Here is a 16,727-nt window from a genome sequence, read left to right as displayed (position 1 = left end):
GCTGCTGGAGCATCTGGTTCTCAGCGACACCTAGGCGGATCCGCTCTTGAATCTGACTTTGCGCAGCTGCTCGTTTAGCTTTGACTTTTGCTGGAACTTCAGTCTGTGCTGAGCACCATGGGCATCGTTCTCGTTCATATTGGTCGACACTCTCCGTTATGCAGCTTTCACAGAAGCAGACACCGCATTGGACGTGAACGAGGGTTGGCGTGTCGGGTTTGAATTCTTCCTGGCAGATTCGACACATGTTGTCCCGTACGCCTGCATGTCCTTGGTGGTGTGTGAAATCCACGATTTGATGGCAGGCTTTCGATCTTGTTGTGCTACAGTGGCTATGATCGATCCCCATGCTCGAGAACGACTCTTTACGGCGGTGGTCGTTACAGATTCAATAAAAGATGGATCAATTGATGGCGAATTTCCTATGAGAACCACCACTTCTGGACTCGGGGATACATGAAGCATGCGGTCGAGAAGGAAGTGAAAGCCATGCTTGTTTGCTGCCATACTTCACTCAGGAAGTGCATCATGCACTTCAGCGTTCGAACTCGACAGCTACTGGCTAAGGTACAAGGCATGACGGACAATGCGTATTGCTCACTGACACTTATTGTAGATACGGACATGCCGGAGGCCTAGAGCAGCATACTACCAAGCACGACGAGCAGGATATGGCATCTGGACCCAACGTGCTTCATGCCTTGTATTGCTGCGGAGGTGAGATTTCAGTCTTCCTGGGGCTGGGTCATGCTGCCATCGAATCCCGTGCCTGGCTCAGCATCGACAAGTGCTCTTGGTCAGCGCGGCCCGAGAACCCAGGTCATCTTCAGGAGCCAACAAAGGGAAGGACACAACGATCGAAGCTGTGGTCCTTGTCTCGCAAACGCCGAGTTGCCGACCTTGCTGCTAGACTGTTGTTGCGAGTAACAATGCCGAGCATTGTCTCCTGGACAAACGCGTCGTAAGAGAATGAACAGTGAGATCTTGAAGCTAGGTACAAGTATGGGATGGACGCAACCGGTCACAACACTCGAACATCATACGGAAACATCAATTTACTTCGACAGATTCCAAACCGACTTGTGTAGGACACGAGCCAGATTGAAGCCATCAGATCATTTTCGGCTACAACCCTACAGTCCAACTTGTCGCCATGTCCTTCTACGTCTACGCCGAATCTTCCTCGGACGAGGACAACTACGGTCATCAGCATCACTCTCATAGTTGCTATCGTGGTGTGCACCATCGGCATCACAGCCACCATCGTACCGGGTATCAAACGCGTCCGAGCTGCCACCACGAACACCACCACAGCCGAGCACGGACTCCATCGCCTCCACCAACCGTGAAGCCAAAGCGATGCAAGAAACACCGAGCCAGATCTCTGTCTCCGACTCCTGCCCCGACAGCTCGAAACCGACGGTACGACACCCATGACTCTCACCGCGACACCACAAACTACGCGTCCTTTGCCGCCAGAGTTGCAAATCTCAAGTTAGACGAGTCCGACTCTGATGAGCCAGGCGTGCACTCAGGACATAGACACAGACACCGACGCGCTAGAGGTCGAGGCCCAGCCACTCAAGCTGACTATAAGACTTACGCCCGCAGCCCGGCGCATAGCAAGTGGCCACCACGGCCCAGACCAGCTGCATGGGCATATAACCCACGAGCGAGGAGTCCGCCACCTCATGTTCGGTTCGAGGAGGACTCTGATGACGAGCCTTTGCCATCGAGGCGCAACATTTTCGACGAAATTGTGGGCAGCGATGAGGACTGGGCGGAGTAGAGGGGTAAACAGATATTGAAGGGTGTTAAGACTGGAGAGTAAGCAGATCAAGCAGCAGTATTATTGCGTTCGCCGTCCTTTGCATAGATAAGAATTCAAATCAGAGCAGATTCCAACGCTTGCAACATCCAAACACAAGAAGTACCGGTAGACTTTCATACCTAAGGCAACTTCTCTGATGACCACGCTATGCCGTGTTTGAACTAGACGCGTTCCTTGTAGTGCCGTTGAGATCGCAGATCATGAGAAGGAACTCTGTTGCGTCCTACCATGACCACATTACTGTTGCCGAACCTGACATTGCAACTTTGCCTTTCGTGTAATTGGTTCGTGGTCTGGAACTCGGCTCATTAATATGTGACCGGTCTCGGAATCCACACGTTGCCAGGTCTCGCAAACGACCCTGGTGTACATTGCTCAACTTCGCGCAACTGTCTGTTGCTTCATGAGCCAAGACTCATAGAAGGAGTATATTCGAGACACCGGAGGCGCGTTGAAAGAGATGCTGCATCGCCCCGAGGACAGGATCGACTTCGCAAGGAATCTGCTGACCTATGTACATGAGGTTTAGTGTGGTGAGGTTCAGGCACGGACGCGCGATCAGCGTAAGCCGCTGCGGAGCTGGGCTCAGGGAACACAGGCATCCATCTGCCATCATCTTATACCTATCTATATTTCACATGTTGCTGCGAATGCTGTCAAGGTTGGTGACGTTTCCACAGTGGTTATGATATAAGCATTTGAGGCCTTAGAGGAGGTGACAAATGACAGATGGGTCGACCCTGTCAAAGTGTTGATGAGATAGACGAGTCGCTGTGGGAGGCCGTCCTCTGGAATCATGGACTGACAGTCGTTGGCGGAACTTTATGTACAGTGTGGATGTAATCAGATGCTACGGTTGACAGACAAGGTGAACCAGTAGCGACCAGGTGAACGATTGCCATTTGCATTCGGGTAAGTAACGAGCAGACACCACCATAGTGGACGTCGGGCTTACCCTCGATCAGAGTTGAATAGTCAATAATATAGTTCTGATTCATGTTCACGCAGTCGACGCGAGAAAACCACTCAGCGTGTTGTGCAACCACTCTCGGTCCGCGTATTCGTCAGACCCGTCGGCTTGAAACATGCTCTGCAGTCTTGATTATCGGATGTTTTGCAAGAGCTTGCCTACCAGAAGACCAAATATCACAGAGGCCTGGTGAGATATTCATACTTCCTGCCTTCCCCGGGCGTAGCTGGGTATGTTGCAAGGAACGAAGGGGTGCTGGGAAGAGAAAGGAATGCCAAAGAAGATTGTGATTGGGAGAAAGTGCATCTGTGCTTGGTTCTCCTTGGCCCCTGCATTTTGAGAATAGCTAATTCGAGTTAGCGTCATGCAAGTAATCCTTGGTTCCCCCTTCAAATGCCACAGTGTCCTGTATTTATGACCGGTGCCTGCCCTCGAACCAAAGTCACTTCAACCAACACAACACGCTGTCCCTACAAAGACCAATTTCTCTCACGAATCTATTCACATTTATGATTGCTGGTCTCCACCTGGAGTGATATGGCCAGCTTGATGATACGTGGTCATTAGACCCAATGCAATAATTACTGCATCTCATTCCTTTGTCATCTGGCCACCTTACCTGGCATACCAACTCAAGACACCCTATCAAGATGACTGCATACGTCGACGCCAGCGAGTTTTCTCAACTTGGCTTCTCGAGGCAAGACTCGCCGGCCTTCGACTACCCAACTCCATCAAATTCTTCGGACGCAGGCACATCAGTCAAAGATGAGCCTAACAAGAAGAAGCGGAAAGCATGGGGTCAGCCTGTTCCTGAAATAGTCCAAATACTTCCTCCCAGAAAGCGAGCAAAGACGGCCGAAGAGAAGGAGCAGCGCAAGAACGAGAGAATCTTACGCAATAGAAGAGCCGCCGACAAGTCTCGACAGCGACAAAAGGCTCAACAGGCCGGCCTCGAGCAACAGAATAAAGACCTTCTGTCCGAGAATGCGCAGCTGAAAGAAGTACTTCGCAAAGCTGGCATCCAGTTCACATTCACACCCCCACCCTCGGTTGACTACTCGGTCTCAGACGATCAACTAAACGAAACAACACCACAACCAGTCTTCTCAGAACCCTCTCCACCTCCATCAGTACAAGAAGAGTCACCATGTCTCGCACCTCAAGTCGACCTTTCACAATCATTGGAGCCCACACCTTCTGTCCTCGACACCGGTTTGACACAATATCCTGCTGTGGTATTGTGTGACCTGCAGTGTCAGCCGATCTTGGACAGGAAGCTTGGTCAACTCCAACCGATTCCTTTGGTCAACACGATCTTGACTCTGATCCACTACCTGACAATAGCGACTACCTTTTCGACTTCAATGCACTCTCCGATATCCCGACTCTTCCGGACTTTGGAGGTGGCATTGTCAACGACCTCACATCAGCTGGAAGCAATTGTCCTGAACAACTTTCAGCTGATCCATATTTTGATTTCGATGCCTTCATATTCGACGCAACCAGCGATCTTTCGTATCAAACTCCTCAGCCGACTTCTGGCTCGCAATCCCAGTTTAGCGCCTCTATTGATGACGGCCGCAGACAGGGCTTTGCAACAGAAACTGGCTGAGGGGGACTGGACGGATGACGATGATCGTCGATGGGCGGTAGCGAGTCTTATGACAATCAATTGGTCAATCAGGTGGTTGTGTAAGGAGCATTATCAGATGCGGGCGCAATTGAGAAACGGGACACTAGATAGGGACTCTCTGTACGAGAGGGAGAAGTCAGGCGTTGACTGCACGGCAGTGGAGCGATATTACAGGTTGTTTGATGAGTTAGATCCTAAGCCAACGATACGAGTTGTATCTCCTGGTGTTTCGACTTTGGTGGCCTCGCAGATTGAGGCTCACTAAGGGAAATGAATGAATGAGCTATGCTATACTACCAACTTGCTCTGTGTCCCTTTTGCTCTTTTTCGCCTGTTCATTGTTGGGGACGAAGTTTATCGTACAGCATGTTTTATTTATTCTTGCCTTGATCATCACCAGTGACCTACGTACTAGTACTATCTGGTGTTAGTGTATCAAGTCTGGAGTATGTAATGCAAGGCTACTGCACAGCCTCGTGGGCGCGACCAGATCCGAATTAGCAGTCGCGTCTCTGGTCGGCTTTCACGAAATCGCGGCATGTGAGTCGCGCTTGACTGCGACAAGACTTGTCATCTCAATCCAGAATTGTGAAGGTCGAAGCAGTCGCACTAACAATGCCGCCCTTCAAAGATGAACATGTGCTTGTAAGTTACGCAGATTCCGGCCACGCTTGCTTGCACATCACAAAGCAACCACTTTCTCCCGTCCTAACTCATGCTTTCCTCCTCTGCTCTTCCCACCAATTCGAAACTAATCTGATATGTAGATAATAGCGCCGGGGTCCGCCATCACACAAACACAATTGGGACTGCCAGAAACATTCACACCCCCAAGATGGCGCTTTCCAACTCGTATGTTTCCTGGGCTGAAAGACGACGAATGGGAACCGGTATTCGTTCGAGAGAAAGTAAAGATAAAGGCGCAAACGAATGGTAACAGCAATGGCGACACAAAGGACGTCGACATGACCGACGCTTCAGCACAACCTCCTCAGACGAATGGCGACACTACCGAGCAAAAAATGGAAAGCCTCCCTTCAGATTCGACCGGTGCTGTCCAACCAATCGAGCCACAACCAGATACGACGGTTGGAGACGACGAAGAAACAGAGTACTATGACGATCCCTTCACAGCAGCGAATGCAGTCTACCCGATCAAGTCAGGAAGAATAGAGAATTGGCCGTGCTTCTTTGCGCTCCTGTCGCATATCTACCAGATGATTTCTCCTCCATTTCATATGCCAGTATTAGTCGTCTCACAACCTTGTTGGACAGCAAGAGACAAGGAGACGATAACGCAATACTTCTTTGAGAACTGGAAGATACCCGCGTTATGCGTGATGGATAGTGCTTTGGCTTCTGCTTGGGGCTTTGGTGTGCAGAGTGCGGTCGTGGTCGATGTTGGATTGGATAAATGTGATGTTACTGCTGTTACGGACTATGTGGTGAACGAAGTGGGCAGAGGTGTCGCGATAGAGGGATGTGGGGGGAGTGCGATGACAACGAGGTTACAGGAGGAACTGGAGAAGCAGAGGGAGAACTACAAGGAGATCGAGGATTTGGCAGAACTGGCTGAGCAGGTGAAGAGGAGTTCTATCTGTGAGATCCTGCCGATCGGGACAGCTTTGCCTGGCCAAGCTGCCGAGTCCGCCCGGCCGCAAAACCCTTTAGTAGCAGCGAGCACTGGTATGGAATCGAAAGAGAGCTCTGGCCCGACATCGAATCAGACCACGAACACCAACGGCGAAGGCGCGAACGAAGAAGATGAGAACGACGGCGTGCTAGATGTCGCAGCGATTGTCGCACAGAATAATGCAGCAGAGTTGGTAGCAAAGAGAGAGCGAGAGAAGGCAGAAAAGGAAGCGAAAAAGAAAGGTGGAGCGGAACCAGCAAAAGCTGCCAGATTACGCAATGTCGAGAAGCACAAAGTCACATTTACTTTCGAGGACTACCAACCTCTAGACGCGGAAGCCATGAATGGCACAGTGCCGCAGAGCAGAAAACGCAAGAGAGAAATCGAGGTCGGTCCAGAACGGTTCATGGCCGCCACGCCCTCGGCGGGTCACACAGACAGTGTTCTAGACAGGATAGCTGGCGCAGTCCATAGCACTATCATGGCTGTCCCAGACGTCTCTGCTAGGTCGTCGCTATGGGACAATCTGATTGTTCTTGGCAATGGCAGTCGGGTCCGAGGGTTCACCAGTGGGCTGGTGGAAGTATTGACAACAAGGTACACGTTGAGCCCTTCGAATGCCACCATCTTCACATCTGAGCTGCCGTCAAATTTCTCAACCCCCGTCCCAACTGGCGGAACAAACACCCCAATCCCTGGCCAATCAAGCAATCCTCAGCATCACGTCGGCTCAGGTGTCAACCCACTCCTGGTAGCAGCAACAAAGAACATGATGCAACCCAGCGGACAGCCACCTCAGCACCTCCAAGTTCCAGGTCAACCGCCCCAGCAACAACTACACGGGGGCTTCATGGGCTCAGGCGCGATGGAACAGTCATACCATCAAAGCTACAGAGGTACTTCGCAGTCACCGACGAGCATGAAAATCGTGAAGACACCAGATTACTTTCCTGAATGGAAGGATCCGTCCGTCGCTGGCATGGAGGAGGCGAGTTTCCTTGGGGCTCAGGTTGCGGCGAAGGTAGTGTTTATCGTTGATCAGGGGATTAGTAAGGGTTTCCTGACGAGGAGCGAATACAATGAATTGGGACCGGAAGGAATACATAGTTGTGCTATGTAGGCTTAAGAAGTGGTTTGGGGAGATGTTAGCAATGATACCCGTTTGTGTTTTACCAGTGAGCCCGAGATTGCGTAAATCGTGCCTTCCAAATTCCTGATGAAACGGACACTACGCCGGCAAGGGCGATCTTGGCGATGAGCCGGCTACGAATGATGTTGTCCTCTGGCATATTCACTCACTAGGTATCGATGCTTCCTCTCCTCGACAGCTTGTTTTATTAGCATGATGCCACTTCAAACCCGAGCAAATGTACCCTGCTTATCGTCGAAGCTCGGCTTTACACTTTCCACACCTTCATCAAGCAGAGTTGCACTCTTACTTGTCCGCTTATCGGCGCTAATTTCTGTTCGGCCGAAATTACACGCGGTATAGCCGAGATGGACGGCCTCATTACGAGCATGGCTCGCATATGTCTCTGCTCCATGGACGGTCGTGTTCACCAAACCGTCTTCAGGGCCTCGCCCAGGCAACAGAGTAACGGTTACGCTGATCTAAAGAGCCCAAAACTTATCAGAACGTTCCACGACCATAAGATATTTGTTGGGGGCTCATGCGAGAAGGTTCAATCGTACTCGGCCGCGCTATCTCTTTCTACCTTCGTGGAAAGCGAGGCCAGATGTGAGACACTCTTGTACGAGCTCTGGCTTGGATCAAGCCGATATATATACTCCTGCTGGCAAAACTATAACCGAAGCTCGGCCGAACGAGCCGTCCGTCAGCATGGGACAGAAGCGGCGCCGCATTGCGCTTAGCTGCGTCGATTGTCGAAAAAGAAAGGTGAAATGCGATCGTACCTATCCGTCATGCATCAGATGCCAGAAGGGCGGTTATGGATATAAGTGCCTCTATGTCACGCACACAGGAGCTGAATCTACAAATGATCTACCGACGCCTGATGACGAACGACGGCGAACGTCACGAGCGGCAAGTAGACTCTCTTGGGCCGACGAAGCAGAGGAGTATGAGACTGCTGCGGGCCACAATGGCACAACATCACAGCGCCAGGACACAGATGCAGCTCCAGCTTCAGGTCCGAATCTTCGAAATGCTCCTCCGTTGGCCGTCGATACAAGGGACCGAAAGATTGCCCAGCTTCATGGAAGGCTTATGGAGCTCGAAACGATGGTATATGCTGCTGGTGGCAAACCCGTATCTCATGAAATGATGTCTGGTCTCTCCAATCCAATGGGTCCTGGCGGCAGCCGAGAACGAAATCCCTTCTCAGATAAATATGCTCTGGCCGACCACGAAAAGGTTCTGCTTCGAGGCAAGTCATTCAAGACACAGTATTTCGGACCCAGCAACTCATTTGCCATTCTCTTGCAGTTTGAGGATCTTTCGAAATTTGTCAAGGACATTATTCTGACTCTACCAACCTTTGCTAATGCGAAACGTTCCATTGCGAAGATCAGGGACCAAGAGAAGGAAGCTGCAAGACGGCAGTATGACACATCCATCGGTTCGTTAGTAAACATGGTGCCCGAGAGACATTTCGCGGATCGACTGTTACATCAGTACCTTGACACTATCGAGACCACCTACCGGATCATTCATGTGCCAACATTTCTGAAAGACTATGAGGCATTCTGGAGATCGCCCAAAGACGCCAAGCCGGAATTTGTGGTACAGCTCTTGGTCTGCATGTCATGCATGTATTGCGTAGTCCCTGGCGGTGAAGAGGGTTATGTCGGCAGGAGTTCCGCACGGCGCGAGACTGCCACTCATTGGATTAATGCTTGCACTTACTGGGCGGACTCACAGAGTCAGAAGCATGTCTCTCTGATCAACTATCAGCTTCAAGTGCAGCTTTGGCTGGCGAAATCTATCAATTGCATCAAAGTCAAGCGGTATTGGACCGATACTGGCGCACTAGTTAGACGGTTCATGGCCGCTGGTCTGCATAGAGAACCAATCCTACTGTGCGGAAAGATCAACACGTTCGACTGCGAGATGAGAAGGAGATTGTGGTATACTGTGCTAGAGCTTGACCTACAAGCCACAGTCGACCGAGGCATCACGCCGACCATTGGGCCCAATGAGTGGGACACGACAGCACCTCGAAATATTGACGACGAGGTTTTCGATTTGGACACCGAGGAGCTCCCTGAGCCAAAACCACGAGGCACCTTTACCCGCTCCTCCTTCCTTGCCTGGGCAGCAGAGAACCTTCCGCAGAGGATCGAGCTTCTCTACAAAATCAACAGCATTCGCAACACTCTAGACCACGACACGATCGGCCTATACGATTATAAGCTACGCGGACAGATGGACGATATACCCCTCTCGGGTTGGCAAGCAAACGTCCGCGACGAATCAACCAGTATGCCAGCAACGCTATCCACCTCAGCCACTTCCCTCACGAACACTACCTCCATCATCGCGATCACATTGTCCCAGTGCATGCTATACGAGTACATAGTCATCCTCCATCAAACCTTCGCTTGCAACACCCACTGGCGCGCCCAAGACTTCCACAACCGAGTGGCAAGACGCTATGCAGCCATCAGCACGATCCAGCTATATAATCCGCAGCTCAGTGTAACAGATACTCACAAGCAGCCCGCGATCGAGAAGAGGCTTCACCTAAATGAAGTCCAACGCCGGTTTTTCTCGTTCTGGAGAGAGGATTACATCCGCGCTGCGCTCTGCTTATCACATTCGTACGCAACGAGCACGAGTCCGTCAGTACGACCATTCTACTTGCATGTCGCGGATGATCCGAGACTCGTGCTCATGATTGAGACGGTGGTGAACATGATTGAGGATGGCGTACGAAACCTCGGACAAGGCTTCCACGGGTACTGGATCACAAGTTCAGCACTGTCCTTCGTCCACAGTAAGGGCAGTCCAAACGTGCCGAGGGCGACGTTCACGCATGCAGCAGCAGACCGAGTGGTGAAGTTGCATAGTATGGTCATGGATGGGCAGTTACCACGTGCAAGAAGAATGATGCTATCGACTGGGCAAGATGGGTACGATGGAGAGGCCAGTGTAGGGTCACCTGCGTCAAACCAGGGCGATCATGATGCTGCAACGCAGGCTGAGGCCGTAACGAGTGTTGACGGGCTTATAGGCTTGCAGCAGAGGCGAGACAAGGCCATCTCGACAGCAGGATCGATGGCTCCGGTCGATGCTGGTGTCGGGTTGATGGGTTACGGTTTGTCTGCTGCGCCAGGAGTGCCTGATATTAGCGGTGGCATCATCAGCTTTGACCAGATGGATTCGATGCAGGATAACGTGTTTGGCTTCGAGAACATGGATTGGGGAATGCTTATGAATGCGGACCCGATGGATTTTATGGGCGGTGTGAATGGGACTTGGGATTACCCGAGCTGATGTGCTGTGAAGCAAGCAGATGGCTGCCGAGGAAAGGAAGCAGCAAGGTCGATAAAACATTCCGCTGAATGCAGATGCTGAGATGAAGACTGATCTCCATAGTTTCCCCCAGCATTCGTCCCTACTAGTACTGCTGAAAGGTGCGGGAGATAGTTTCGCCGCCACCGGAACACGGACCGTGTACGGTAGATCGAACCGCCTTAGTGCTATTATTTTCTCGCTTTCGCAAAACCTTTCCCGTACCACTTTCACGCGCTTTATACCTCAATAATTACAACGATTTCTTTAAGACAGACTGCTGCATTATATTTAGCGGCCTTAACTTACCCTAGTTACCGGTTATTTAACTCTTAGATAGGCGGTAGGTGTGGTAATTAGTGGCTTCGCTGTAAGGTAGCTGTAGAAGTACGCCAGCCTTACCTAAACTCTAGGCTCTCTATCTAGTCGCAGCCTTAGTCCAGTATTTTTTTATGCTCTATAACTACACCACTAATATACATTAGAAATCTACGGCGATTAGTGCGTTAGAAAGCGTATATCGAGTTCCCTAAGCGTACTATATAGAATAATAGTTATCAGTGTTATATTGTAGTGATGCAGCGTGCGAAAGATACTGGATGGACAAGAGATGTGGAAAGTGAGAAAATAATGGCACTAAGGCGGTTCGATCTACCGTAACCGTGTCACTACGCGTTCGGTCCTTGAACGCTCATCGCCAATTCAACCTTTTTCAGATCTGCACATTGTCATTGAATGTTTTGGCTTCTCATCAACTCAAGGTTGTGTCCATCATTGTACTAAGATACTATCTAGCCCCTGAGCTTTCGGCAGAGCCTCAAGAGCAAAGATGACCGCGAGGATGGAACGCACCTGTTGAGCTTCGCGCTTGCACACGTCAGCAAACACAAGCAACAAGCGAAGGCAGGCACGACTCAGCCCTTCTTGCTTCTCTATTCGACTGCGTGACCTTGCCTACGTAGAGTGTATCCACCGACCGGGCCGAGTCACAACAATGTTGCAGCAACAATGCATAATTCACTCACGCCGCTTGGCTACGGCAAGTACACCATGGGTCGACGCTCACCATGCCTTGCCTAAATGGCAGTGTCGGTTGTTGACCGTCAACCCGAGCATCGTAAGCTGCGATCTCTACTGATTTCGTTGCACGTCACATTTCACAAAAGGGGCTAGGAAGAAGTATTGGGGTTAATATGATTATTTTTGGATGGTCTGAATCAACAGAGATCCAGCTCCGCTGTTACGTTCCACATCATGGCCTACTACTAAGCATACGAGCGGAGAGCCTGCTCCGCCTTGGCAGTTGTGTCTGCCCACAGTCATTGATTGCCGGCTCTTTACTCGCCACGACCATTCCTGCCTGGCTCAGCACTTGCGACTCGGTTTGGACAAGCGTCCCTTACGTGAACCTGCTCAGGCACCGAGAGCTGGCTGAGGCGTTCTTCGGGAATGGTGCTCAACGAGTATCTGGCGTATGCAGGACCTTCGCCATTCTCACTGTCGCTGATATCGGCTTGGTAACCACTGCTGTCGCTGTCACCACCAGAGGTTCGGCGACTACTTAGCGTGCTGAGCTCCTCTTCGCTCAAGCCACTCATGTAGCCCGCCTCCCAATCACGAACAACCTTTCTTCGTTGAATCACGCCGTAAGCGATCATGCCTGCGCAGGCTAGGCCGACAACTACACAGATCGTGATTACGACTATCGTCTCGATTTTGTATTCTGAAGACATCTTTGGGTCTCCGTTGGTTGGTCTCAGTTTTGGGGGTGTGTACGTGCTGTTCGTGCTGTTCATGATTGGCAGCACGGTACAGCTGAAACACTCCAGATACTAGTCATGCGGCGTGGCTCTATGAGGCAGAAGTGCATTATATCCAACACTGGGACAAAGACGCCCAGGAAACCATTGTTCTATGACAACGGCAGGCAGCAAATCGTTCTTCGGGATGACAACGCAGCATGGCCAGGCTTTGTATGTGGACAAAAGGACGTTGTCTGTCGCCGTACAATGACTGTGAGTGCTGTCACGAAATATATGTAGTCCTTCAAGGACATTGGCCGGCCATGGTTATTCGGCAACAAATTTCTGGTAGTCTGGACACTACCTCTCAACAAGAAATTCTCAGCTGGCTCTGAGAAACCTGCAGCAAACACAGAAATGGGCTTCCTAGATGATTTCGAGGAAGAGGAGGGCCTCGCTGAATGGATGCCCCAAGGTAACATGTCATTCTTGGATAGTACTGACCAGTTTTCCAGCAATCAGGTGAACCAGCAAACACAGGGCTTCCAGCCGACACAACTCCCTCAAGTGTCCTTCGGACAACCACAGAACCCTTTTGGTCAACAACAACAGTTTGGTCAAGCACAGCAAGTCTTCGGCCAACCCCAGCAGCTGTACAACAACCCACAACCACCACCGAACTCATGCACTTATCCGCCTCCTCCTGCGACTGGGCAGGACGCTTCCGGTCAGCATACAACGCTGTCTATGCCACCGCATCCACAGAACTTTGCTCAGCGAAGAGGCACCACCATTGGTGCAATCAACACCGACGTACAACGTGGCAGTCCTCCTAAGTCACAGCGAAGAAACGCGGTGTCAGAGTCTGCAGAACCTCAGAATCCGCTTGCCAAAGCCTCCGAGCTCGAGTTGCAGATTTTTCACAACATAGTACGGCGAGTGGAAGCGCAAGGCGCATACATCGACCGCAGGACTCTGGAAGACCCACTTGCCATCAAGCGACTATACGAGATATACGCGACCGCTGACGAGTGCAGACAAGCTGAAAAGGAACAAGAATACCTGCGTGCTAAACGAATAATAGATGAGTCCCAACGGCGAGCGCGATCGAACGAGATCCAGACTGCTGAAGAGACCTGGGCTCAGGATCTTATGGCTCAACTTTCACCTACCCGTGGCTCAGATGGCGCAGCAGGTTCTGGCCTGGCTGGAATAACGGCAGAACAGAAAGCCGCACACGAAAGAAAAGGGCGACAGAAGGCTTGCGCGCTGTGCCGGGAAGAAAAACGAAAATGCGACCGAGACGAAAGACCGCGCGGCATCTGCTCTATGTGCCAGAAAGAGGAGGGGCTTTACCCTGATAAGTACAACGCCGCTGAGAAGTGCCATCCCCAGGCTGATATCACAGAGTTCCTTGAAGATCGCGGCCATAATGTCGGAAAGGCAGTAGATCCCTCGGAGGGGTGGCGGGCTGAGCGAATCAGAGCAGCGATAGCTAAAGCGGAGAAAAAGAAGGCCGACAAGGCAAAGAAGCAGCAACAGCGACGTGGTGGTGGACAAGGTTAAACGCAGCAGCACCATGGCACACAATAGTCAGGAGGCAACTCGTAAACAAGAGCTCGATCAAGTCTTTAGCCGGACTGAGTTTAGAGCACATAGGTAAGTCTGCTCAACCAGAGCAAGGTAAGTCAATACAAGGTAAGTTCCCAGCCCTGTTCATCTTATTGAGCTTTCATTTGCTTAGTTCTTCCCATGACCTTGGATCCTATTTGCATGTACTTGTAATTGCAATCCTCGAATTGCTGGCTTTGTAGACTGCCGAATTCATGCCCTTAACAATTCGTGTTACTGCTTGGCGTGCAACGTCTGGCCAGAGCAATGCTCTATATGGTAGGGTTGGCTTTGAGAGCCGCCTGCGCACCTGCCTCGTTCGTCGCAGCAATAGCAGCAATTTCATTGGTCGATCCCCACGGATCTATGCTCCGCATGTCCGGGTCATTGATTCTCGCTTGTAGCTTCGTCTTTCAGCTCGCTTGATCTCTCTGCCTTTACAATTATTGCAGCATTACGTCTGAATTCAGGATGCAATGCGGCTTTTTCGGCGCGTCTGTACTGTACAGCGAATCTTGAGGATATGGAACACGAGGACAAATGAGAGACGTCCTTCGCTAGAATCGTTTTGACGATGAATAAGCCTGCATGACACATGTTACAAAAAATCCCTGCACCAACCATATAGTGGACCAGAAAAGATTATGGACCTTCGCATAACGTCTGCAGACGTCACGAACCGGACGTACAGCTGAATGAAGTCCCCTGGACTGTTTGCCGATAGGAAGAGATATGGCGGACGAGCCGGCATGTGTACTTGTTTTGACTGCCTATTACATCCTCAGATTCTCAAGTCCGAACATCACTTTTCTTCTCCCGACTTAGAGATCTGAAAGGCAATAGTAGACATGCACGTCGACGTACGAGCTCGCGATGCACACCATAGCTTCGTGAGTCACACCAGAACGATTGAACATAATACCGTTACTGATAGCATGGTCATAGCCAAGCAATGAGTGGAAGCTCGAGCAGGGCCTCGATCCAGCACATCTAGGACTTCGGAATCAGAGTGGCATCACAATTAACACCAAGTCACCCATGACAGCCGACTCAGACACAGCCCAGCTTACCGTCGAGGATACCACCGAGGATCCTGACTTCGAGGTGGCCGACGAGCGTGAAGGCTGGAGAGGCCACGTCGAATGGGAAGAGTATCCAGAGAAGAAAGCAAAGGCTCATGAACGGTTCAAGCGATTCAAGTTCCCACCTCCGCCGGAGTTTCAGCTCGGCCCGATCCCAGATACTAACCCTGTGCTTGAGGGCGTGAGATGGAAGTTGTGGCATAAGGCTATTGGTGGTGCCTTGACGAATATTCCGGAGGAGAGCTGGAAAGTTGTCCTAAAGGTTTGTTACAGCGACAGAGATGCTGGACGCAGCTGATCATTGTTCTAGGAAAAACATCCCGATATGCTTCACCTTCTTCAGTTTCCATACAACGGTGAACCGCCAAAGTCTCTCGTGACGCAAAAGCCGATCACACCAAATTCGCTCCATTTCGTCCGAAACCATGGAGGAATACCGGACATAGATCCTGAGAAGTTCGATCTGAAACTCGACGGTCTGGTGAACAACCCGAAGACACTGACACTCGCCGATCTCAAAAACGAAAGTCTCTTTCCACGTGTGACGAAGCTGGTGAGTATCCAATGCAGTGGTACTCGTCGTCTCGAGCAAATTGCCGAGTATGCTGGTGAGGGTGACGAGATGATCAATGCCCCCTGGGCAGAAGGTGCCATTGGCACTGCGAAGTGGACTGGTGTCTCTCTGAAGAAGGTGATCAAGCACTGCGGTGGCCTCAAGGAAGGAGGCAAGCACCTTGAGCTGTACGGCGCGGAGACTTACTTCAAGGGCGGCGAGTGCATGAATTACCTCGTGAGTGTACCGTGGTCGAAGGTAAAGGCTAACGAGGTATTGTTGGCATGGGAGATGAATGGAGAGCCTTTGCCGAGGATTCACGGGTACCCGCTGAGAGCCGTGGTGATGGGTTACATTGGTGCCAGAAGCGTGAAGTGGCTTTACAGGATTAAGGCTCTTGACAAACCGAGTCGAGCTCCAGTGCAGAGCAAGGAGTATCTGTACTTTCAACAACAGTCGGGGAAGCACAACCAAATACCTACGAGTGAGTACCAGATGACATCTAGTACCAGACGAAGCTGACCATCTGTGCAGATGGTATCCAGATCCAGGAGATGCCAGTCAGTTCCGCTCTCATGTCGCCGTTGAACAAAGAGGTTGTTGTACACAATGGCAAGATCGAGGTCACAGGTAAGTAGCCACTTCCAACGCTATAGCACATTCACTGATCATCCCAGGCTGGGCCTACTCAGGTGGTGGCCGCTGGCCCGAACGTGTCGAAATATCCTCGGATGGCGGCTACGTCTGGTATCCAGTCCCAGTCGAGAACCTCTCCGAGAAACACAAGTTCTCCTGGCGCACCTTCACCTCGTCCGTCCCATGCGACCACGAAGGCTGGACCGAACTCGTTGTCCGCTGCTGGGATAACAGTCTCAACACGCAGCCCATGGCGGTTCGAGACAGTTGGAACTGGGGTCTGCATGTCACGAGCAGTTGTCATAGGGTCAAGATTTACAGCGTGAATGCGAGCAGACCCGAGACGAGAAAGAGGCTGCAGCAGTTTGAGGAGCATGAGGAGAGTTTCCTGCCTATCACTCGGCCGACGGAGTTCAAGACGATGGATCTTGGGACTGAGTACGAGGAGGCTTGGGCTAAGATGGAGCCGAGGGACGTTGATGACTAGATTGAGGTATACTGGCGTTGCCCATGCTAGGTGTTGAAAGGTTTAGACACTGTACCTCGGAAATGCATGCTT

General features: G+C 51.2%; 5 protein-coding genes across 5 annotated transcripts; 4 read left to right on the top strand and 1 right to left on the bottom strand.

The window, feature by feature from the left end:
- Nucleotides 1–3,451: 3,451 nt before the first annotated feature.
- On the top strand, nucleotides 3,452–4,702 carry HAC1 (transcription factor that binds to CRE motif; the record flags this gene model as incomplete). Its single annotated transcript, XM_064877409.1, has 1 exon — nucleotides 3,452–4,702. The coding sequence occupies one exon, from the start codon at nucleotides 3,452–3,454 to the stop codon at nucleotides 4,700–4,702; it is 1,251 nt and encodes a 416-aa protein (XP_064726911.1).
- Nucleotides 4,703–5,052: 350 nt separating this feature from the next.
- On the top strand, nucleotides 5,053–10,526 carry ARP9 (Actin-like protein arp9 (SWI/SNF complex component arp9); the record flags this gene model as incomplete). Its single annotated transcript, XM_064877408.1, has 3 exons — nucleotides 5,053–5,082; nucleotides 5,205–7,119; nucleotides 8,053–10,526. 3 exons carry the CDS (start codon nucleotides 5,053–5,055, stop codon nucleotides 10,524–10,526), a joined length of 4,419 nt encoding a protein of 1,472 aa, XP_064726910.1.
- A 1,355-nt stretch (nucleotides 10,527–11,881) lies between these two features.
- PMZ80_009011 (uncharacterized protein) lies at nucleotides 11,882–12,340 on the bottom strand (the record flags this gene model as incomplete). The annotated part of the gene is made up of 1 exon (XM_064877407.1): nucleotides 11,882–12,340. The coding sequence occupies one exon, from the start codon at nucleotides 12,338–12,340 to the stop codon at nucleotides 11,882–11,884; it is 459 nt and encodes a 152-aa protein (XP_064726909.1).
- A 363-nt stretch (nucleotides 12,341–12,703) lies between these two features.
- On the top strand, nucleotides 12,704–13,852 carry PMZ80_009010 (uncharacterized protein; the record flags this gene model as incomplete). The annotated part of the gene is made up of 1 exon (XM_064877406.1): nucleotides 12,704–13,852. The coding sequence occupies one exon, from the start codon at nucleotides 12,704–12,706 to the stop codon at nucleotides 13,850–13,852; it is 1,149 nt and encodes a 382-aa protein (XP_064726908.1).
- An 893-nt stretch (nucleotides 13,853–14,745) lies between these two features.
- PMZ80_009009 (uncharacterized protein) lies at nucleotides 14,746–16,655 on the top strand (the record flags this gene model as incomplete). Its single annotated transcript, XM_064877405.1, has 5 exons — nucleotides 14,746–14,787; nucleotides 14,843–15,241; nucleotides 15,290–16,016; nucleotides 16,067–16,162; nucleotides 16,210–16,655. 5 exons carry the CDS (start codon nucleotides 14,746–14,748, stop codon nucleotides 16,653–16,655), a joined length of 1,710 nt encoding a protein of 569 aa, XP_064726907.1.
- Between the last annotated feature and the right edge of the window lie 72 nt (nucleotides 16,656–16,727).

Source organism: Knufia obscura, assembly GCF_036327395.1.
Source record: "Knufia obscura strain CCFEE 5817 isolate CBS 148926 chromosome Unknown scaffold_12, whole genome shotgun sequence".
NCBI classification, from domain to species: domain Eukaryota; kingdom Fungi; phylum Ascomycota; class Eurotiomycetes; order Chaetothyriales; family Trichomeriaceae; genus Knufia; species Knufia obscura.
Note: the sequence above shows the minus strand (reverse complement) of the source record. Positions and strands in the feature narration are given on the sequence as shown.